Raw genomic sequence first — 24631 nt, 5'->3', positions numbered from 1 at the left:
TGTCTTGACCAGGAGCAGGAAAGTGAAGCTGGTGAAAGAAGACAACAAAAATCAAATGACAAAGGAGCACAGGTTGTAGAGCCACTCAACACCATGCCAGCTCCTCCACTGTTTTCATGAATATCCTGACTTCTGGTCCCTGGGGCATATGTGGTGGTGGAGCGTTGGATCTCTGGACAGCAATTCCCTTTTTAAACTTAGTTACATGAAAACAGTTCTCATATTCACCATTACATTCTACATCATCTAGATGCTAGGAAATACTGCTGTTCTCTGTCTAAGTAATGTATAGCATATAGAGGAAAATGTAAACCGAGTGCCTCCTACTGAAGACAAAATTTTATAAAGAAACTTAGACATTACAACACATCTATTTTTGAAGATTAGCTTACAGTTTTTACACTGAGAATACCAAGTGCTTGGGCATCTGGCATCAGCAGTAAATTATGCCCCTAGCCTATATTAATGCTTGTGCTTACTAAGGCTAGAAAAAGCCACTATCATTTCCTAGGCTGATCTCCTGTATTATGCAGAGCATAAGATTTTAGGAATTAATGGCTGCTTTGCGTCCTCACACAAAAACAGGATATTTTCTTTCAGAACAAAGTCCAGTCTTGATTTAAGTATTTCCAGTAGTGGACCATATTCCTCCCCACCCTCAAAAAGTACCAAAACCAAAAGTGAAAACCTTAATTGAGTTGTTTCTGTGGGTAATTCCCAAGCCTGCAGCGCTGGCTGAGGTTCTGCTCTGTAGCAAGCACTGAAACATGATCAGCATAATGTAAACAAGGGTGGCTTCTTTTGTCACAGTTCATTCTTCTCTCCTTTTCAAGATTTTTTTCCCATGACCAGCAGGCCCCAATATTGGATGCAGTACTGTGCTAGGTAGCACAGTATCATCCATAATAATAGTTCCAAGAACATTTCATTCTGGCTTTATGAGCCGCCTCCTTAAATCACTCATATTGAAATCCCTTCCAGTAATGCTATTCCTTTTTCCCCCTGCCTGTTACACACAGCTGTTTATGTGCTGGTTGTTCTGTTTACTAAAGTGATATGTTACTCTGTGGCAAATATCAACTTGTGAGTCTCTGTCTGTACAGAGCACTCATCCAGATGTAACCATGGCAATCTATTTTCAAGCTGTTAGTGACTCAGAGAGCCGGTGATATGTTTGACACAGAGACCTATCCCATTTTCCTTCTTGCTGCCTCTGTATTTCTTAAGCAGGCTGTAAGCTGTGGCTTTAGTAGCCTCATTGACTGAATCGCCAAGCAAGGCAGAATTTATGTTCTTAAAGGAACCTTGTAGCTTCTCCTGCTGATCACACAGCACACACAGTCAGTTCCTTTCTTTTCTTTATATTCCCTGATATATGGGCCAGAGCTGGGGACTGCTAACAGGGTTGGTCAAGACAGAGTAAGAGACAGACCTCATGAGCTCACTTGGTAAGCTCTACAGCCAGTGCTCAGCTTCAGTGTTGTTTAGTTTAACTCCTCAATTGTCAGATACAAAGATTAATCTTGAGCATTACTGAGCCACCCAGTAGGTCTGCTCCATAAAAAGTGCTTTATGAAAACTGGCCTGGCTACACTCCCACTCCGTTTGTTTAAATAATCGTTGTGGAAATGCCCTGTTTGCAGATTTTGGAGGAAAAAGAAACCCAAACCATCTGCACTTCATTATTCCTAATTGCTATCAGCCCATAACTGCTGAAAAATATATCTTCTTTCTTTTCATACCAATTGGAGAGACCTGTAAACCAATACCCTAGTAGTTGGAGGGATTCCCCCCAGAAAAGGACAGTACAACACTGTGAGTCCTTTCACTAAAAAAAAGTACATAGGTATGTATATAATTATCATTATAAATCCTATTCATAAAACAGTTCTGAAAATACCCTTCATGTAGTAGTGTGGTTCAGCAGCAGGCCCCTTATCTGAGCTAAGAACTAATATGGCCAGCTTTCACTTGCCCTCTTTAGAATTATGAAGGCAGAGAACAGCTCTCCCAGCATTTTGCAGAGTACTCTTAATGCTGTGGGCCCGTGCCTTGTTAGCTTCTCAGGGGTTAGATATCAGTAAATGCAAATATCAGAGGGAAATTACTGGACTAAACTTGTGTAAGTGGTTCCAGCCGCCTGCTGCTTTGAGGAAGGCATTGTGCTCATCAAAAAGTAAGGTGCAAATCCAGTCCTTTTTTTAAGTGTCTGCATGATCTTACTGGAGCACGATGGTATGGCCAGCCATAGCTGCTCAAAGCAGACCAGGGAAAATCTAAAAGACAAAATAGGATACAAGTGCTTTGTGCATGTCCCTTCCCACTGCCATTTACAGACAAGTTACTGCCAGTGTAAGATACCAGATGTGGGAGGGAGAATAAATGTATTGCTGGTGTGGAGATACAGGATATGATGCCAGATAGCAGCTCATGCTTTGCTGGGTGACCTGAGGAGCTGCAGAGAGCTGATGAAAGGAAAGTTTGAGAACAGTGTAACTGTGCAGAGCAGTAGTCCTAAACTGCCAGATACTATATGCAGTGCTCTTCTACAGTGTTGCAGTTCATTGCTTGGCATGGCTGAGATCCTGGAACTGGGTGAGGAATGGGAGTACATGCCACACACCAGGTGATGCTGTCTCTGAGTGTCCTGAAACTATTCTTGGGTAAATAACCCCACTCACTGCAAAGATATCTCAAAGCACACTTCCTAAAATGGAGAACCCTTTGCTGCTTCGGGAGGTGATATTGGTTCTACTGTGAAACAATCTAGATATATTTCCCTGATTCTTCCATTAGTACAAAATGCAGCACTTCATCTAAGAAGAAAGTCTCTACCAAATCATTAAAACCCATCATTGCCTCTTTTTTCCTTTAATTAAGAATCGCAGTATTGCTTTCTTACTTCTACAAAAGCTTGCTATGGCTCTGCTCTCAGCAGCCCCTGCTTGTTCAGTTTCTCCAGCAAACCAGTAGTTGCTATGAAAAATCTGGGGGAAAACTAAAAAGAAAACAACAACAACAAACAGTGACTAAGAGTTCATCTACTTCCAACAAAAGGAATGAAATGTGACTTTGAAAAGCAAACTTGAAGGATTTTCTTCTCACTCCTGATTCAGCTCTCAGAAGGAAAGGAGGAATCAGAATTAGCAGCCAGAAGTATAACAGTAATGGCAAGCTGAGATGACAAACAGAGAAGGGATGCAGCTGCCCAGCTGGTGTCATGCTTGAGCGCATTTTGCTTCCTCAGCTCCTTGCAGTGATGGGCATACAAGCATGTGGTGTCTACAGTGCTGTCCAGGTGACAAATGGTCCATCTGTTTGGTGTACTGCTAATCTGGAGTGATTGGTTTAAACTGGAGTCCACAAATGTTTTATGCCATACAATGGCTGTTATCTCTCTTCCCTTGTTGTTCCTGTGCTGTCAGGGACGTAGGAGCTGTCATGGACACACTGCTGAACCAGTGGTGCAGAGGCATTTGCACATGGTATAATGCAATATGATGGTATCACCTTCTCTGAATCGCTGACCTTCTCCAAATGCCTTTTGGTTCACAGTGGCCTTGATGAGCTCAGCTCTCAGCAAACAGCAAGGCATGAGAATGACTTGGGTAAAAGGAGACTGGCTGTTACCATGAGCAGAGGAACTTGAAGAATGTTTCAAGTGCGGCTTCTCATCAGCCTATTGGAAGCCGTACATCACCGAGGAGACATGCATGTGAAAACTGCATTGAAATAAAAGCCCTTGGATTTTGTCTACCAGAAATAAGTTGAACAACAGCCACGAAAAGGCAGCAGTGACCATTCAGGTGAAGGATGCTCAGGGAAGGCCGACAGCATGATCTGTTGTATGGGTCTGGTTGGGATGGAGTTTTGCTGCCTGCCATACATTGCCTTCAATGCTGGCAGTCTCTATCAGGGGATTGCTGGTCATTGAGGCAGGAAGGACAGATGAAGCATGAAGTGCTGGGAAGAAATGAATGATTCCAATATTTATGAGAAGGATGTCTACATGTAGTATCCCAAGATGCGTGGTTTGCAAGGAATTAGAACTGATGAGGTTATTTGAGTCAGAAAGCACAGGGAAAAAAGCTGTGTGTGGACATGGAGAATCAGTCTGGGAAGAGCAAGAGTGCCCTAGGGCAGGGAGGGGAAAAAGAGAAGGTGGGACAAGGGGCTGAGGTGTCTCCTGTTGGTGTCAATGCTGGCTCAGGCTAGAAGTGGGTTTAGTGTTGCCTTTATATAAACACCAGGAGGGTGAGACTAGCAGGGAACGTGTGTATCCTTAATGAAGTGAGAAGAGGGACCTCCTCAAGAAGGTCCTTCAATATTGCATTTGCAATGAAGGAAAAGCTGGATTGCTCCTTGTCTGGGGAGACAAGCAGGAGGTTGTTTCTCTCTGTAAGCAGCATGGGGAGGAGGCTGCTGTGTGACTGAGGCAGTCTCTCAGTGACATTTGTTGGTTGTGTCTGTAGAGCAGTGCTCTGCAAGGGAATGGGTTTGGGGCTCTGACTTCAGCTTCTGAGGGCCTGCAGGAGGGTCTTCTCTGCGCTTCTGCTCATGCATTTCATTCTGTGTTTTTGCAGCTTTGTTCCTAATTCCGTGGTCCACTGGTCTATTCTTAGTGCAGATCAGTGAAATAACCCCGAGTGACTCTCATCTCTGGTGCTTCATAGTCATGTGTGATCTCAGATAGACCTGACAGGCTCTTCTAGAGCAGTTCTGCATTTCTGTAACTGGTAATTGTAGGGCACTGACCAGCTGGGCCATCCCATGTGCTTCCCTCAGCAATCAGGCTCAGTGGGGTGCCTTGATGGAAGACAGAGGGAAGCATTTCTGGGCAGGGACAGAGTAGTGCCTGCCTGCAGGTAGGAGAGAGCAGGAGGAGAAGTGCAGCAACACACACTGCCTGTGGTCACGCTTGTTTTCAATAATTTCCCATTATTAAAATCATCAAACAAACTGGAACTTTTGCACTATGAATAGGGTTGCCAAGACTCAGACTGCTTATTTGATCACGGATGAGAAACGAGAAAATACAAAGGTAAAACCTTCATGTTTCTTTTGGTACAGCTGTATTTGTTCCTTAGCAACCTAAATATTTCCTAGTCAAGTGTTGCTGCAAGTCCATAAACTATACAGGGAGTGTATTTGCCTTTCTTCTTTCTGCCTGTCACCAGTTGGCCACGTCCATGCCACCACCTGACAGGCCCTTTGCACACACATTCTGCTATGCCTGCTGCATTAAGCAGCTGAAATGCTGTGAACAAACTCTTTGGGAGATTTACACTTCCCACACTGAAGTGAGGTCTATGGAAGTGATGTGCATTCATTCTAAGACTCTGAATCAAAATTGCTTCCTTCAGCATCGCTATCCCTGAAAGGTTTCGTGCTGGGATGACTCAAAATGGAGGGGGGGCCAACTCCACACTGACACCTCTGGCATTTATTCAACTGGGAGGTAGAACACACAGGTTCAAGTTCTCACAAGTGGAGAAGGGAAGCAAGCCCAGTTCTTAAATACTCTTGGGAAGTGCTCTCCCCTTGCATGGCATGAAACAACAGGCACAATCCACTTCTGCTTACACACTGCTCTCTGAACAGAACAGTTTGCCTTTTCTTTTTGAAGGGTCCAGCCTAGGAGGTGTGCATCAGGCATGCTGCAGACATGTAATGGGCCCCGAGGGAAAAACACAGCAGAACACATCTGAGAATGGATGTTTGGCTGGAGATAAGCTTGAAGTCATTCATCCCTGACCTGACAGGGACTCTAGCAGAGCTTGAGAAGCAGAGCAGGAGGGGTTTCCTCTGATGGAAGTGTGGGTGCACATAGCAAGCTTTTGGCTGGGGGAGCATACACTGCTGGGAATGGGGAAGAGACTGTCCTCCATCTCACCTCGCAGCACACTTCGGTGATGGAGGAAATAGTACTAAAATGCTCATCACATCAAAAGCATTATCTAAGCCCCTCTGTATTTTATGTTTGTAAATGCTTTATTGAAAATCAACAGCAAAGCGGTCTTTTGTTCACCACAAATACTGGCAGCAGTGGGAACTGTGTGTAGAGAATGTGCGTGGCAGCTGAGGGCCAAAAGAAGGAATCACTTCATGCGCCCTTTGTGGTGTTTCTCAGCTCACCAGGTGGCCGAGCACCACGGGCTGCCTCAAAGTAGTTCAAAGGATCGATCCTTTCAACAGCCAATCCAAGCTGTGTTCAACTGCCCAAAGTCTTAAACTGGATGTGAAAATCCTCTGGTGGATTTGGCCCCAGGCAGTTTATGTTGTGGGGAGTGGAAGTCAGACCTCAGAAGTCGTGAGCCAATGTCAAAGGCGGTGTCAAACACCATAAACTGTGCAGGGATGTGTAGCTGGATGTGAAATTTCACTCGGAACAAAGAGCATTTCCTGCTCTAAAATGGAAAGCAAAGAGACATCTGAAGTTCACCTCTCTCTTCTGCTCCTGGAAGCGCAATCCTTTTCAATCAACCTTTAATACAGTGACAGTCAAAAATCTTGAACAAAAGACTATAAAGGTTTAAGGCACAGGCACTCAGGTGAGGTAATATCCTACAGAGAGGTATTTGGACAGCACACTGTGTGACAGTGAGAGCTTTGCTGAGGCAGAAATTCAGTAAAAGCCTAATTACGTCTATGCTGGGATTGGGTGCCTGCAAGAGAACCTCCACAGAGACGAGAAAATGTTGTTTCTACTAAATAGAAGGCAGTTTGCTATAATCTTAAAATAACAGCAGGAAAAGAGGGTCATCTGGGTAAAATCAGTTTAGCTCATTTTATAGGGCACAGAGAGAGAAAGAAAAGAGACGTACATGAAGAAACAATCAGTGTCTGATTAGACAGTGGAAGGAAAGAAAATTGGTACAACTTGGTGTAATTTGCAAATTCCCATGTGTACATTCCCCAGCTGGTCTGCTGTCTTCAGTTGTAGCATGAGTCAGGCTGCTCAAGTTTTATGCTAAAACAACCATGATGCACTGTACAGCCATCAGCAAAGCAAGTCTATCGCGATTGATAAATTGCTATTAAATGAATAAAGTGAACCCTCCAGCAACAGGAGTATACAATTAAAGACTGCATACCAGAGAGGACATGTCGCTGGCTGTCTTTAATCTCTGCTGGCACTTGAAAGAAGAGCAAAGCGCTATTTAAATCCCTACAGAAATTAATCAGTACGTTCCCACCTCTCTTAGGGGAAACACAGCTGTCCTTGATTCTCTCTTTCCCCCACAGGATTACAACAGTGAATCCATGAGCAGAAGACCACTGGAGTGTGGGGAAATTAAGAGGAAATTACAAAAGGCACCTTTTGTAACGTATGCATGCTTTCACACTTCTTGATGAATAGAAGTTTCTAAATAGAGATACGATCCTGTCTTGAGTATGGGACGTACTCTTATAAACAACACCGTTGCTTCTCTTGTAAAATCCCTCCATCAAACCGAGGTCCTTACACAACTGCTACATTCCACCATTGCTATCAGTTCACACTTTCACACTGCAGACTTCAGTGTTTGGATAATTTAAGTGATCCCAGCACAACGTGGTTTAGATGAAATGCCATTTGACAGAAAACAGAGAGAAAGAGAAAACAAAAATGAATGAGAGAAAAAATGAATGAGAGAAAAATGATCTCTTTTGTTGCTAAAGTCCCACCCAGGTTGTCTGAACTCTTTGGGTTTTTTGAGTTTCTCGGAGCAGAGATGGTTTATTCTTTTTTTCTACAGCATAGAAATCTGGACCCACTCCAACAGCACCACATTCTTCTTGTGCTGGGGACCCCAGACCTGGATGCAATGCTGCAGATGTGACCTCATGAGGGCAGTGCAGATGGGGACAATCCCCTCTCTGGCCCTGCTGGCCACCCCTCTTTTGATGCAGCCCAGGACCCAGTTGGCCTTCCAGGCTGTAAGCGCACACTGCTGGCTCATGTCCAGCTCTTTGTTTATCAGGACCCCCAAGTCCTTCTCAGCAGGGCTGTTCTCAAGGAGATCTTCTCCCAGTCTGTTTTTATATCTGGGATTGCCTTGACCAAAGTCCAACATCTTGCACTTGGCCTTGTTAAAATTCTCACTTTTCAAGCCTGTCCAAGTCCCTTTGGATGGCATCCCTTCTTTCTCTTGTGTCAACTGCACCACACAGCTTGGTGTCATCACAAACTTGCTGAGAGTGCACTTGATCCCATCTTCTACATCATTGATAAAGATGCTGAAGAGCACTGGTCCCAAGATGGACTCCTGAAGGACACCGCTCATGACTGGCCTCCACCTGGACACAGCCATTGACAATAACCCTCTGGCTATGACCATCCAAACAATTCTTTATCCACCAAATAGTCTACCCTTCAAATCCGTCTCTCCAGTTTAGAGATAAGGATGTGGTGCAGGACCATGTCAAAGGCCTTGCGCAAGTCCAAGTAGATGACATCAGTTGCCGTGAACAGCATCCCTGTTCTGCCCAGCCCAGCCCCAAGGCTTGAACCTGGGCTCCTCACCTCTAAGAATATTTTGTGCCTTAGCACTGCAGCAGCCTAACTGCTGATGAGGGTTGTCAGGTGCCATGATCACACAAATACTGAAATGTTCTAAATGGAACTTGGTATGTCAGGATGATGGTTGGACTTGATGGTCTTGAAGGTCTTTTCCAACCTAGATGATTCTTTGATTCTAAATAAGCAGCCATGGAGAAAAACATTTTAGTATCTCCCAGCAAAAATATCAGTTGGGATGGATCTCCTGCCAGTCATGGTCAGGAACAGCTGTTATTCTTCAGAAAAAAAAACTTGCAGAAAGGAAGAAAGAAAAAAGATTTCCCCTATGCACAAACTTCGCATTTTGGTCCCTGAACAAAACTCCTTAAATATAGCAAACTTCAAAATACAACATTCAACAGCTTCATACTGTTTGAATAACTTCCTTTGGAAGAATTGGGCTAATTTCAGCCATTCAGAAACTCATTTTCCTTTGTATGCGGCCACCTGCACAACTTAACTTTTTTCTATGGGCTTTGTCCTCAGCTGGATCTTAGTGAATGACTCATTTCTCTTTGAAGCATTTATTTTGCATCTCATATTTTGAAAACACACATTTCATGGAAGCTGTGCATAATACTTCTGTTTGGTTTGTTTTCAGAATGCAGCCGAAGCTAAAAATAACATATTCCTGAAGATGAAAGAAAACCAAAGATCATAGGAATGTCACCTAAAAAAAAACAGGAATAGTGAATTTTCAGATTGAACTGTGGAAAATATCAGATAGGAGACATTTTAAACTTATCCTTCTGCCATTAGGCTGGTCAAGCGCTGGCTGAGAGAATCTTTGCCCTACCATTTTGTTGATGTGTAGTTCCAGTGCTCAGATGCATTTTCTTTTGCAGTTTGAATGAAATGCATCAGAAATGCATATAGGTATTCACCTATTGTTGATAAGCATTTCTTTCAGCCCTTGGATTGCACCTCTACTGCCTTTTCAGCTTCTAAGTTCTTTAGAAGTAGAGTCACACGGAGAGATTTTTAACATTCAAGTGGTCTTCAGATCTGTAGTAGAGATGGGAGAAGTATTTATATTGGCAAGATAAAAATACGTGCCCCTCTACTGGTTTTTATTGCTTGAGAGGCCCTGAAGTAATCCCAAAATTTTACCCACCCAAAGAATTTAAGTGGCAAAGATAATCAGTAGCATAACCTCTTGCGAGCTGTTTCCTTATCAGGATTAGCAGTCGTGGTTTATAGGCTGGTGATTAACAAGAAATATATGCAATTCTCTGTGACTGCTTAAGCTTCTGGATGGAGAAGAAAGAACAGAAGTGTGGAACTACTGTTGTTTTTGCTGCACAGCATGGCTTTTATAGCATCACTTTTGGACTGAGCCCAGGATGGCTCATTGTACAAACTAACTATGTGTGCTTTGTGGACTCAGAAAGCAAGAAAACCAACAAAGTCCTGGGATCCAGCGCCAACTGTATATCATCTCTTCAGGCACACTGTCATCAGATCAGCTTTATTTCTCTGCCTGATTCATCAGCTCCTTTGTGTAGGATTCACATCACTACATAAACATTGGATTCCTTCTTAGCTATTGGAAAATGGCAGTCCCAACATGCTTTATGGCAGCAGTTTTCCTGGAAGCAAGTTCTGCTGTGCACAGTTGGATTTGGACTTGAAGTAGATTAGTTTCTGCCATCATTAGTCTTCACAAACATGCCAAAATCAGTATTATCTTCTTCTGCTGTCTTTCATTTCCCATCGCAGTAGGAAGAATGCCTGGAAACATTTTAGGACTTCGTAGAATGGATGCTGCTGCCACAGCTGCTGAGTTTGCTCAGCTCTGGAGGTTCTTCCTAACTTGGAAAGTTTGACAGGAAGTAACAGGATTTTGTTTCTGTGGTTTTGCAAGTGTGTTGGTAAGGCCAAGAGAGAAAGTGGTGATACCAGCACATTCACACTTAGTAACTCCCATGGGGAAGCCTTCTACAAAACTTTTAGTTGCACCACTCGTACAATTTTCAGTCACTGAAAGACAGTATCTAAAAATACAGAAATACCTAAATATTGAAACATATGCAACCTTAATGTCCAAGAATGGTAAATAATCAGGAGGCTGACTCTTTGCAAGCCACTGCTTTATCTGCAGCATTATCAATAGCTACAGGACTGGTAACATTCCTCTGGAAACACATTGCTCTGGTGCTGACCTTTTAAACAGCTTACACTGTACATTCACAGCTATTCCTAATGGGTTCAGAATTATGTAAGAAAGACAGAAGTACAGTAAATCGTGAGAAGCTAGCTGTTTCCTCTTATAGCAAGGCAATCCAGCTTAATTTTAAAGCCTTCATCAATAGGGAATATCTCTGATAATGAAACTGCTAGAGCTATCAGTATTCAGCACACAAATCTAGGCACTATGCAAATTACTGCCAACTTGGTCATCTGTACAGTAAGTGACTTTACAATCAGCAACCTTGATTTAACAAAGGCTCGAGAGTGCTCCACACTCACTTTCTGATAGCAATGGGACATTTGGTTGTGTTCTGCAAAGCCTTACTTCACCATCACAACCTCAAACCAGAGGGCTAATTCCTAAAACAGAGCATGCACCTCTCTCACAAGTTTGGCAGTGTAAGAAGTCTCTCTTGGCTTGACCAGGGTTTGCTCTCTTTGCTTCATTAACGTTAGAAATAAAATGAAAGGAAAAAACTTCTAGCATTAATTCCTTTTAGACAGAAGGTGAATTTGAATCACAGAATGGCTTGGGTTGGGAGGGTCCTCAAAGATCATCAAGTTCCAACCTCCCTGCCACAGGCAGGAGACCAAGTAGTAAATCAGGTTGCCCAACCTGATTACTGGCCTTAAACACCTCAGGGACATGACATCCACAACCTCTCTGGGCAGCCTGTGCCAGCACTTCACCACTTTCAGTAAAAAATTTCCCCCTGACATCTAATCTAAATCTCCATTCCCTCTTTGGGAATGTTAAAACCATTCCCTCTTCTCCAATCACCAACTACCCTTGTAAAAAAAAAAAAAAAAGAAAAAAAAAAAGAAAAAGAAAAAGATTTCCCTCACACTTATTAACTCCCTTTAAATATTGGAGGGCTGCTATGAGGTCTCTGCAGCCTTCTCTTTTCTCACGGAATTCAGAATACCATTGGCTTTCCAGGCTGCAAGCACACACTGCTGGCTCATGTTCAGTTTGTCATCAACCAGAACCCCTAAGTCCTTCTCAGCAGGACTACACTCAAGTTCTTCATGACTTGGCTAAACACAGATGAAATGAAAATTACTTCTCTTTGACCTTCAAGAACATGCAAGTGAGATGCAAAATTCAACTCTGATGCACCTATTGCCCTCCCTTAAGTTGTAATTGCCATGAGTTCAGAAATAAGCTTGCATACTTAGAAACATGTGAACAGCACTACAGGTGATCATGTACTAAACTGTTTTTCAAACCTCAACCTGTACACCACTAACATTTTCTAGGAGTTACCAACCTTAGTTAGGAAACTAGGCTGACTCTCTCTCATTTGTTTTTTTGTAGCCTATTTAAATCGTCCAGGAGTGCCTCGGGAACTGTTGATTACAGTCTGAAAAATGCTGCTCTAAATCACTACTCCCCAGTACTACAGCTTGTAGAGAAAGGTTCTAGTAGAGGGAAACTACAGCAATGACACTTCACTACTGCAGTGAGCACCATTCTCTGACCTTCTTACTGCTGCATACTACTGTGTAGATGGCTATCTTAGATCCTCAGGATGGAAAAGTATAGAAAATTTCACCCAGCTCTTCCTCTAAACAGGGTTCAACTCTGTGCTGAATGATGATAGCTGTATTTCCATTCTCAGCTGAAAGGAGTACATTTGCAATGCACTGCAATTGCACAGTGCTTCAGATAGAATGGGAGGGTGACAGTCACAGGAAATCTATTTTAGACATACAGCTCATCTAGATTTAGTTTACTTATCTTCTGAGAACATCTGTTTCTCTACTGACTGCACTTGGAATGCAAGCTCCTCAAAATCCAGGTGCTCTGAAACATGCATAATTGCAGATCTAGAACAGCCACTGTGAGTACCACCCACTGTCAGTGAAGCCAGTGATTTCATCTGGTTTTCTTTTTATAAACAGACAGCACGCAAGAAAACCTGAAAAGAAAGACAGAAATGCTCTCATATCACACACTCCAGAACTAAACAGCATCATTACACTAATGAATATTATTCACCAGTACAGGCTTTTGAACTGCTACATGAGAACGAACTGATATGGCATACCAACACTCAAAGACACAAAACTACACCACCCTACATCTGCCACTGCTGTGATGCAGAACGACAGCGCAGCCAAACGCACAGAAGATAACAGCAAATACTCATTTCTCACGCACAGGAACAATTACAGATCCCTTTTGCTACATTTAATGAAAACCGTTTGCTGTATACGTAGTGTCATAAACATGCAGCACTGTATTCCTGCCATTGTCTGGAGCTGACAAGTTCCAGCAGATTTTTAGTAATCACATACACGACACGCAGGTTCATGTTTAAGGCCAAACGTTCAGGATGTGCAGCTGTAACTGCAGGTAACGAATGCTCTCTCAGCAGAGCTTCAGAAAGGTATGTCCTAAAACTAACGAGAAATGAAAGAGATTTTGGTATCTGAACTTAAATGGGAAATAGATTGCTATGAAATATTTCTAAGAAATAGTTCTCAACTTTCACCTGGAAATACATGTTTTTATTCCACAGTGTTTAATCAGCTTTATGACCACTTCCATGGAAATGAAACACATCAATCAAGTAAACAGTTCACATTGTCAAAGTCAGTACTTACCAGGAGACACATTACTGACTGCTAAACCCGGCAATTTTGCTACAGCCACCCTTTCTTTTAGTTCTCATAATACATTATTCTGTACAATACAGCTTTCCCTTCCTTTTCTTCAGAAACAACTGTTGTTCTCATGCTGGATTTAACAAGCTCACATGCTCAGACATGGTTTCCTTACAAAAATTTCCCACGTCACATATCAACGTGGAACTTACAGAACAGTCATAAAATGGTTGTTATCCTTACAGACTACCATCCCTCTAAATCAACATCCTCTCTGACAATTGTCACGGATGGAAGGCCAAACATAGCTGATGGCTAAGTTAGCCCAAATCTGTTGACTTCAAACAGAACGCACCCACCTTTTGGGATTTTTTTTGTATAAAAGCTTCCTCAGAAGGTTAATGAAATTAAGCTTTCAATCTATTCTAGATTTTCAAAAGGGAACATTTATCCTTTATCGCTGGGCAGGAATGAATTTTCCAAAGTACTAATGAATTTCTGTCTCATCCATGCTTTGAAGTTTTGATACCATTCTATAAGCTTTTTTCTTCTTTGAATTTTTTCTTGTAAGCTCATTTTTTTTTCTTTCTCTAAAACAGCAGGAAGCTCCTTCCAGTTTTTAATAAAGATAAACGGAGCCCCCATGGTTTTTAATAATTGTAATGGAGCACTGTGGTACATTGATGAATTTCTGCAATCACCACGTGTCATTACATCTTCTATAACAGGCACAGATCCATATGAACAAGCTTCATAAATTCTGTAACATTCTGTATTTATTCCCACTGGGCACAATGTCAGATCACTCTGCAGCAAGGCATCTTGATAGTTCTTCAAACTTTCATTTGTTTCCTGAGGCTGCCACCTAGGAATGTAAAGAGGTTGAAAATTAACAACTTCCCCACACGCATTACAATGAAAAGCAGAGATATGCTTTAATATCAGTTGCTTATAGAGCTGAAAATGTGAATGTAAAAAAAAGCTTTTATTTTTGATCTTAACTAATCTTAAACTTTATTGAAAATACCACTGTTAAAACCAGATTACAACACTTTCTAGATACGGTCCTTTTAGTAGCATGCAGAAATACAAGGGGCTAATTGAAACTCCATTTTAAATCTTTTGCACAACTTGGATGATGCATGTGTCCATTTATTCCACAACTGAGTTCAGAAAGAGACAGGAAATCACTTGATGGACTTCCCGATAAATTTTTTTTTGCCTGAAATCCTACAAATTGGTGCAGGCTTACTCTTTACATCCCTCTGCTCCAGCACGTACAGCAATCTGTTAACCCCGTTAGTATGCCTGGAGTGTCTCAGAATGTCTGTGAGATAAGAGTTATGCCACAGATACTGTTTACCTCCTGAGGCTCTTCATCAGGGTAGCAGAGGTCTTCCTAAGCACTGCTCTGCCTACTATCAATCACTTCACAGGTGATGCTTGGCAAAATTAAGAAAAGCAATCAGAACCCTATTTCTGTTAGCCGAAAGATCTGTTCTACCTATTAGGAGCAAAAAAGCCTTGTTGGTCAGATTAAACCCACCCTTGTATGGAACACAACAAAATACTGCTGCCTTTTTCTTCTGGAAAGATTAAGACACACGAGATTTAAGTATTTCTTCTTCCATTATAATCAAAAATACATAAGAAAACAAATGATGTCTTTACATGCAGGATACATCCAAGATTTTTCAAGGTATTTAAAATGTTAGTAAGCCTTACACAAAGAATTCTAGCAATGTTCTCTTTAATCACAACTTTTACTTTATTTGTTCTGTTTTTTAACACTCAAGGAAGGACTGGTAGTAATAGAGCAGGCAAAAATTCAGGGTATTTTCAAGAAGCAAATCAGTGTCTTACTGTTCTCTGGCTGCAATCCAGCAAAGCTTATCAAACCCATCCTGCTTCAGAATTTCCATCAGGGTTTCTCTAGAAGAGTTCTTGTAAACTGTTCCTAAGAAATTACAGAGATAGGACCTTGCATCGTGTAGCATTGACCAGCTGGGCTCTACAACCGGAAAATTTCTGTAGCTGTAAAGAGAATGTACACATTAATGTACACATTAGATTACTATATGCTTTATGCCAAAAGAAAATACATTTTGCACAATTTCATGCTTACTGTAGCATATTCTAAGATGAAAACCACTTTTTTTTTTTTTTTTAAACCAATCTACATCTATAACTATAAGCAACCAGTACAACTTTTCTCCTAAGTTGGTCTTTATTCCCTTTGTCCTGACCACTCCCTTCTGGAATGTCTCCACAGACTTCTGTCCTGTTTTGACACTACAGCAACTATGCATGCGTGCTACAAATATCCTTTAGAAACACACTTTTCCAAAAGCAGCTGCTCTCTATTTTACTTCGCAATGATTTAATTCTCATTAATACGTTGGTTGCTCCAAAAGTAATGCCTCCTATTTACTCCAATGGAAATTATACCAATGAGCAAAATAACACTCCTTGACAGAAAAAATTCTCAGCTAGAAAACAATATTTTTCAATATGGCCATCAGTATTAGCTGTGCATTTTCACCAGCGATGAACAAAAGTCTGCATGCCACCACATAAAAATCTGCATGGCCATCCATAAAGTAGCTTGTCTTTCACGCCAGTGTTGCCACTGCTGAAATGCACCACCCACTGCCTCAGCATGCTCACATCCACTGGTTGCCCTCCAGAAACGTTCAGCAAGCATCAGTGAATGTCAGTGGGTGCTATTATTTCCACATGGAGGAATTCAAGGCCATGCCTTTGCTCTATATGCACTGCCACATCAGATCACCCCTCTGCTGCCATCTGTCACACAGCAACAACATGGAATGGGATACTGGTGGGAAGGTTCAACCTCTACTGCCGTACCACCAACATCCGCCTCTGACAGCATGGGCCAACGTAATAAAACAGGAGACATAACTTTCAGAGCAGCCCTCGTAGTTCAGAGTATCTATGCTCATTTTCCTCACCTTCCCAGATCTGGATGAAGCAGCCCTTTCCCAGTTCTTTTCCAACCTTAATTCATCGACCCTCAGAACCATTTTTTTTCCCCATGCCAAACAGTTTTACAGTATTCCGTTTATCTTTCTTTTCCTTCTTCCCTCAGAAAATCTGGCCCATTTACATGCCTTATCAACAAGTTTTCTAACTGGCTGCAAAGCTCCATCCTGCACCTGATCTCTCTACATTCAGTTTCACAGCACACTGTACTACTCTGTTGTTTCCTTCTGTTTTGTCACCTTCATCTTGACATCTCAAAACTCAACTTCTTTTTGCTCATGAACTCCCACTATCATCAATTCTCTGGTGCTATCAAGAATCCAGTGCTTCAATGGCACTGTGTATAAAGCTACATATAATCTGCAGACTGGCTCAATACAGGATCCTAAATTCCAGTGCAACACAAGCTCTGAAAATAATCCTGAATTCTTTTGTCCTTGTATTAGCATGATTTATAGCTAAAACACTATTAATGTTGTTAATAAAGATTATACTGGAAAAAAAATACATTTAACTGAACGAAAGACATATATACTTCACACAAACAGCCTGAGCACTGAGTAGAACAAAAAGGTTCTGTGAGTAAGCACTTAAGCCAGCTTATTCTAATGTAATACTGGAATATACTGATTCCAAATGAGAGGCGTATAATTTATTTCCGAGAGCCAAAATAGAGGTTAAAAAAGAAGTATCACCAGTAGTACCCCATTCCTGTCCTAAACAGACCTTTTAAATCCTTGTGTACATATTACATCAGCAGTTATGATAAATTTCAAGAGAAAACCTACTGAAGAAAAATAAACAAACAGAAAACTCCACCAGACACAAGCTGATTTGTTTAGAAGCTGCCTAAATCCTACTCTTCTATATCATTATTTTAACTGATAGATGTTTTGAAAGATTTTGAAAGATTCCAATGCATCATGTAGAAAATCATTAGTGGGACCACGTTCTACCATACTCACTTTGGGTATCAGCAGTAATATTCCAATTGTATTTCCAGCCCTCATACAGAACAATTAGGTTTCAAACGTAAATTTGTGTCTATAGCACTTACGTAGCTACTCCTAAAGGCCACTGGAAAATATCTTCTTCATTTACCAATGCATAGTCGTACGTTACAAAGAGCAGATTTACAAATCCTCCATGTCTTTTCAGGTATGGTTGAATCCATTCATTGTTGCACTGCTCATTTCCAAGCAGCACAACCGCTACGTGCTGTATCTTGTGAGTCTGAAGCAATGTTTGTGCATAATGCAACCACTGAGTGGCGTAAGCGATCTTTGCTTTTTCTCTTCCATTCAGAACCAGCACAACATTCTCCGCTTCAACTGAGAAGTAGCCAGGAACTACAGATGGACCAGTGATGAAGCTGTGAAAACCAAAATACAAACAGTAAATACCCTTAAGGCAAATTACTGACCTTGATCTTCTAAGCAGTCTCTAGCAGGCAGTGAGGATTTCTTCTTCAGTAAAGTAAATGCATACACCTATGCGAGTGCAATCACTTCTGTTGTTAATATCTATAGTTATAACACAGGAATGTAACCACTTTCAGCTTTATTTAGGAAAAAAAAAGATTTAGACTTAAATGGAACTAAGGTATTTTGCCAATAAACCAAAAGTGCTAATGTGTTTGAATAAAACGTAGGCAAATCAACTTCAAAAAACAAACAAACACACATACAAAAAGGACACACACTTTGATGATCACTAAAGGTCAAGTTTTTTTTATTAATTCCAGTAATAATCAATGAATAATGCATTAGAACGAGGAGAGAAAAACCTGTAAAAGCTTACTAAAACAGATGCCTTAATAAGGGACAGCTGGCTGGTCTGGTGTTTGTTTTTCCCTGAAATTTTGGTTATGTTAAAGTAAGACCAGTAACCAGACTGCATCATCTGATACTGAGTAGAATCTACAAGGCAAGAGATAGGTATCTAAAGATAGACTCATGCTGCTTGTGTGACTCTGGTCAAACCACAGGCTTTGATACAGGTCAGGTCGCACAAACATTTAAGGTATGAAACTGCATTTTTAAATCTATCACAATATACTGAATAGTGGAATTGCAGCCATGTAGCAAAATCATTACATCACCAATCATTAACAAGCATGGGAAGTGCAAGTACCTAAACAGCCCATTGTGAACTGCCACAAAGTAAACCAGTGTTTGCCAGCTCCTGCTCTTCCATCACCTGCTGCGTTAACAGAGCGCTGAGTGATCTCAAAGGATAAATGATTACACACCATGGGAAGGAGTGGAGGTGAAAAAAGGCTGTTTTTTCTTTTTTTTTCCCCTCAGAAATCAATTTAGTGTTAGTGTTCAAGGTTGAAAAACAATACTGCGTTACTACAGTTTTTTAACTACCAGATACACTTAATTTAGAATAAACATCAATTTTAATTAATTGAAAATAAGCATGTGGTATAACTCACAAAATAATGAGACTAACAGTTTCAACTCAAGCATGCCTAGTGAGAAGAAAAATCACAGCAAAGCTGTACAGACTGCTTCACTGAAGATACCTGAAACAGGCTGACTTCGGTAAGTATACTCTAAACCTGAATTAATATGCTGTGCTGCTGGTTCACTGCCTTATTTTGGAGCCAAGAAGAATCATGATTTGGAATTAAGACTGTTAAACAATTTAATGTAAATCAGGCCAAGACATAATCTAAAGTTAAACATACAATAAGAAAAGACTTAATTAGGGCACAAGAACAGTGACAATCTCATCGCTGAGATTCGTAAGAGAGAACACCCTGAGCATCAGAATGCCTAATACAGAAAATAGGATATGTAGATGATAACTTTCAGAGACCTGGGGGATAAGAGTTTTATCTATGGACAGTGTTGTGAGGCTATCAGTTGTACAGGAGTAACACGATGTATAGCTGGGGAGGCAAGGATGGAAAGAAACATGAATTTTAGCAGCATGACATTGTGCTGGAGGGAGAAGACCGAGAAAACACCATACTTCAGTAATAAAAACATAGTACTAAGATTGTGCTATTAACTACCAATCAGAATACAGTAGTGGTTAGGAAACATAAAGGAAGTTACAGAAGCTGCAAATTCACTATTCACATAGATTGTATCAATACCTCATCAGACTGATAATGTCGAGTTTGCATTTTTGGACTCAATAAATGACTCAATTCCAGTGAAGTCTTTGTTTTTCCTTACTAGAATGAAAACTTCTACAAAACGACAGTATTCTAGACTTGGTCCCAGACCCAGCTGCAAAGGTGATAGTCAGACAGCCCCTCTGTAACAACAATATAATTAGGTTTAACATTTTAATAGAGGAAAAGATGCCAAATATATTCACTATGGAGATATTTCAAATAAAATAAAATAATTACTTAAAAACAAGAAAATTGAGAGCAGAACTCTGAAAGCAGTAGTCCAAATAGCAAGAAGCTTGCAAGCAGCCTGCAGGCTGTTCAGAAACACTGTGTAAGAAGTCCATGAAAACTGTGCACCTCAACCCAAAAAGAAAACAATGCAACACCTCAGAAAAAAAAGCCCACGTGGCTTAATAGACTAGTTTGAGGCTATGAAAAGGCAAAGGTCACCATTAAAAACAACAAGATGCTTGCCCTAATAAGGAGGGCAGCAAAGCTCATGAAATACTGCAGATGAAATGTAAACAAAAGATTAAGGCTAAAAAGTAACATGAAAAGCAAACACGGCTCCTACACAGAAGTGCTGTCTCACTAATGGGACCTGCGCCTACGAGAGTGTTAGTAAGAACACAGATAAAAGGTATCCCGCCATAACAGTGCATCTGGCTTTTCAACAAGCTTCACCAAAGGCTATTAAGGAAAATACACTGCCACAAATGATCCTTCGTGAAATTATCTGTCAGGAAAAGAAATCCTTGCTTGTTAATTTTGTTGAATATGCTTTCATTCCGCTATCTGCAATGAGTGAAGATGTCTGCAGTTTGCACAAAGAGGGCAGAAGAATGGAGAGAAGAAAACTGTTGAACAGCAGGGACTATCAGGGACTGGGACTGTGGGAAAGTGTCTCTGAATGGTAAAATAGACAGTGGGAATCCCGGTGGAACAGAAACTTAGTAATGCTTGTATTTAATGATAGGAAGTTTGACATTCCCTTCTCTACAACATCCTTCCAGAAGACAAGAAAAGGATGTGAACTGCTTCTGGCCAAGAAAGCTGATAAGCTCTGTTCTCCTACTTACTCTAGGAAGTGCCAACATGTAACTTAGCAGCTCCTTCTCCTACTGTTTTTAAGGCAATGTTCCTGAATTTCAGGTAGAATTTGATGCTTCTAGCATCCTTTAGGCAAACTCTTCACTAAAAACTCAAAACCATTAAAATCTGTACCAAAAATAAATATTCTCCATCATAAAGATATGTATTGGGCGTAGTTATGCAAGTGTGTTCAAGTGATAATATGGCATTTCTGTCTTCATATTTGAGACTCTTTAAAACTGTTCAGGTGAACATCTGGCTCCTTCATCTAGTAATTAAATGGAAATAATTTACCTCAGCTGAACAATAAAGAAGTCAACGATTCCAGAAAATACTTTCACCAGTGAGCAGCCAAAATCATACACTAATTCTTCCTCACAAAAAGCTACAAAATAACATTTCCAATTTGACTAAGAAGTAGAACTTCACCTACCTCATTTCAGAATCCCAATCATTAAAATGTGTTATACTTTTTCTATAATTTTCACCAAAAGTTCTTACCAGTTTGCCAAATTTTAACCACTACTACATTGGTACCTAAATTAAACTTCACATTCTCATAGGATCTAATGTTCAAGTGGAAGACTCTACTATTCCCAACTCCTCTAAACATAATAAGACATTAAAATGCTAATGTAGAAGTCTTTCTTTGAAAGATGCATGCAACCAGAGGACCCATGTGAGGTTATTATTAATCTAAAACAGGTAGACCAGAGAGAAAATATCCTTAATCATCCAATCAATGGACCCGGTTAAAATGCAAATTATTCCATATAGACATGAAAAGCACTGTCTTGTAAAACACCTCCATGTCCATACAAAGAAGACTGGGTGGTGAGGCGCCGGCACAGGCTGACCAGAGCTGTGGGTACCCCATCCCTGAAGGTGTTCAAGGCCTGGCTGAGTGGGGCCCTGGGCAGCCTGAGCTGCTGGGTGGCAGCCCTGCCCATTGCAGGGGGTTGGAATTCAGTGATCTTTAAGGTCCCCTCCAACCCAAGACAGTCTAGGATACTATGATTCTTTTACTGTACCTTTACTGAAAGCCTTCAAAAACGGTATTAAAAAGTGAATGATATAAAACTTTAAGGTGCTAAATAATACAAAATATGTTTGACTACAGTCTTAAAATGTGCATGGTCACAGATCAAAATTCATTTTCAAAACAAGCAGTGCTTCAAGTGTCAAATTCCTTTACAAATAAAATTTCGCTTTGCTTATCAAGAGGTTAACCGAAATGCTGAGTCCGGCAGATTGTTTTTGTTATAAATAGAAAGAAATTATGGTTTTGATACAATCCTATTAATGAATGAGTGAGTGAAGCCCATTTTTCCTACATACAACAGAAACTAAACGGCATGAGATATTTTCTTGCCTCACATCTCTTTCAGTCAACTCTCGGACTCAAGCCTCAGTTTTTATGCATTTCTCAGGGCTGGTTCCCCATTCTGGTGAGGTCTCTTGGCTGCCATCTTTCTCAGCATTGTGAGTCTTTTCATACTTCACAAAACAGTTGGATGGAATTGTTCCATAGCTTTTGAATTTTTTATGGTGACGTGTTTGGGCTAGAATTTGCTGTTTTTACCAAGTATGCTTTTCCAAATGTAACTGTTTCTTGTGATAGTATTAAAAGAGAGATTGTGTGCATATTCCTCAGTTATTTGTACACCACAAAATTAAAGTACTTCCAAATCATATTAAAATAATTCCAACCTTGATAGACAAAATTATGTACCTCTGCATCTTACCATGCTCATTAACAAATTCTGCATTGGAAAGCAAAAATTAATGAGCTGGAGACTTGTCAATTTAGGCAGCTGGTACCTGAAATGTGTTTTTCCTGCTTTTTGGCTTCCTTCTCTCCACTGTGCAGTCACATCAGCTGGCTCAAGATGCCCTCCAAAAATATGCTGCCATAGGTAAAGACCTACATAAAAGACGAAGATATGATGGCAAATTTGAATGCATATCTCTACATTACCAGCAAGAAAAAAAAAAAAGAAGAAAAAAGTAGTTTTAGAAAATGAAAAAGAATATAGAATATAAGTACTCAGAAAAGAAATATCAGAATTTCTATGGACACTGCACCCCCCAATTCTGTAAGACTTGCAATCAGTTAAGATAACTTTTTCATACATCAGGGCATTTGAAAAGATTCTTCCGCTGACAAAACATCACTAAATGAAGATATACCACACTAGCACTTCTGTTAGCATCTCTTTCTGGCACCCCTAACCCTTATAAATCAACACATATTAATCAGCATGTCAAGCATGAGCACATTTCTCCTAAGCTTTTATGAAATTCCCAAATTTTATGACAGAATTCATCACCATAAAATACACTGTGTGTTCTGTGCTAAGTAAAAGTTTAGCTAAAGCTGGAAATTCTATATTTCTAATGAAACTTTAAAAATAACAGAAGGCCACAGAAACGATCCAAGGGATGGAACACCTTCTACAGGGACAGGCTGAGGGCTGGGGCTGTTCAGCCTGGATAAGAGAAGACTCCGAGGTGACCTGATAGCGGCCTTTTGGTATCTAAAGGGAAGCTACAGGAAAGAAGGGGACAGACTCTTTAGCAGGGTCTGTGTTAACAGAACAATGGGAAATGGTTTCAAACTTAAAGAGGGGAGTTTTAGGTTGGATATAAGGAAAAAGCCATTTACCATGAGGGTGGTGAGACACTGGAATGGGTTGTCCAGGGAGGTGGTGGATGCCCCATCCCTAGAGACATTCAAGGTCAGGCTGGACAGGGCTCTGAGCAACATGATCTAGCTGTGGGTGTCCCTGCTCATTGGAGGGAAGTTGGACTAGATGACCTTTAAAGGTCTCTTCCAATTCTGAGGATTCTATGATTCTACAGGAACAACAAAATGTCTTCAACAGTAGCCAAAGTCCAATTACAGAGAGGCAACTCAGTGTCTTCTACGATAGAACAATTTCCCAATTCATCAGTGGTAGCAGCAGTACACAAAATGCTCTATTTCTCACTGCCCAATGCTTTAGTTCATAAAGCATAAACATGACAAAAATCCTGTTTTAATCGAATAAGACACCTATCTTCTGTTGCACTGTAAGTTACCTGGGATTCAAAATGTGATTCTGTTTCTTGTCCATTTGTGTGACTCTTCTTTGACAGATGTGAAAAGCAGCCCTGAAAAGAACTGATACAACTACTCTTGTATTGGTGTTAATGTAATTCTGAATATCTACCACTTCTTTAATGCTTCTCATTTACAGATATACACATATTTCAATCATATGTGTGATATTTGTATGTATATCACATTCATTTAAAGAAAAGCAAAGGAAAGCGTTCTACCAGAGAAGTTGTGATTAATAAGTTCTGACTTATTGCTTACCAATGGCTGCTTTTCCCCAGATCTGTACTCTTAGACTGGTCTGTTCTAGCTGAGACCTTGCATTTTGTACCAGCTTAAGAATATTTTCGTATCTCTGCTGAGCAGCAACCTGTTCGCTTTTCTCATCAGCTTCCCACGGGTTCCACTCTTCATTTCCCAAAGAAACATGATCGATACCTAGGATACCCAAACACACAACTTACATAAAACCCCCGCCTCAGACATTTATTTAGCGTACACGCGTTGCGATCGGTACGGAACCCCCGCACGACAGCAGCCCGCACCTCATCACGCCCCGCCCCGGCCCAACAGGCTCCCAGCAATAACGGCGGCGGAAAGATGGCGGCCGTCAGCGCAGGCGGGGAGCGGCGGGGTGTGGGTATGGGGGGCTCCTCGGCCCCGCTCTCCCCTCAGGGGCCGCCACCGTGCCCCTGCCCGTGATCCCGTAACGGGGACGGTGCGGGGCGGGCGCTGCCGCTCGCTCACGCCGAGGCCTCTCCGGCGCGGGCCGCCGTTCCCCGGCGCGGTCTGCCGCCGCTCTCACCTCGCGGGCCGTGGCGGTCCCTGTGCGGCGGGCGGGAGGCGGCCGGGCGGCGGGGTCGGAGGAAGACGGTGTAGGCCGCGTACAGAGAGAAGAGGCCGTAAGCGACGAGCAGGGCGGAGCAGAGCCGCTTGCGAGCGCCCCGCATGCCGCCCGGCG

General features: G+C 41.4%; 1 protein-coding gene across 1 annotated transcript; it reads right to left on the bottom strand.

The window, feature by feature from the left end:
* Window positions 1–12989: 12989 nt before the first annotated feature.
* Window positions 12990–24626, bottom strand: TMEM5 (transmembrane protein 5). Its single transcript, NM_001199557.2, has 6 exons — window positions 24476–24626; window positions 23932–24108; window positions 22392–22494; window positions 17403–17717; window positions 15206–15376; window positions 12990–14207 (listed from the first exon to the last, which is right to left on the bottom strand). Exons 1-6 carry the CDS (start codon window positions 24618–24620, stop codon window positions 13790–13792), a joined length of 1329 nt encoding a protein of 442 aa, NP_001186486.2. The 5' UTR covers window positions 24621–24626; the 3' UTR covers window positions 12990–13789.
* Window positions 24627–24631: the final 5 nt, after the last annotated feature.

The sequence above is a fragment of the Gallus gallus genome, chromosome 1 (assembly GCF_016699485.2).
Source record: "Gallus gallus isolate bGalGal1 chromosome 1, bGalGal1.mat.broiler.GRCg7b, whole genome shotgun sequence".
NCBI lineage: Eukaryota > Metazoa > Chordata > Aves > Galliformes > Phasianidae > Gallus > Gallus gallus.
Note: the sequence above shows the minus strand (reverse complement) of the source record. Positions and strands in the feature narration are given on the sequence as shown.

Coding starts and splice junctions, on each gene's coding strand:
- TMEM5 (NM_001199557.2), bottom strand. CDS start 24,620: ATGCGGGGCGCTCGCAAGCGGCTCTGCTCCGCCCTGCTCGTCGCTTAC. Junction 17,718..22,391: donor GCAGGAAAAACACATTTCAG/GTACCAGCTGCC, acceptor TGGTTTTCACAG/CTTCATCACTGGTCCATCTG. Junction 15,377..17,402: donor TGGCCTTTAGGAGTAGCTAC/GTAAGTGCTATA, acceptor TTCTCTTTACAG/CTACAGAAATTTTCCGGTTG.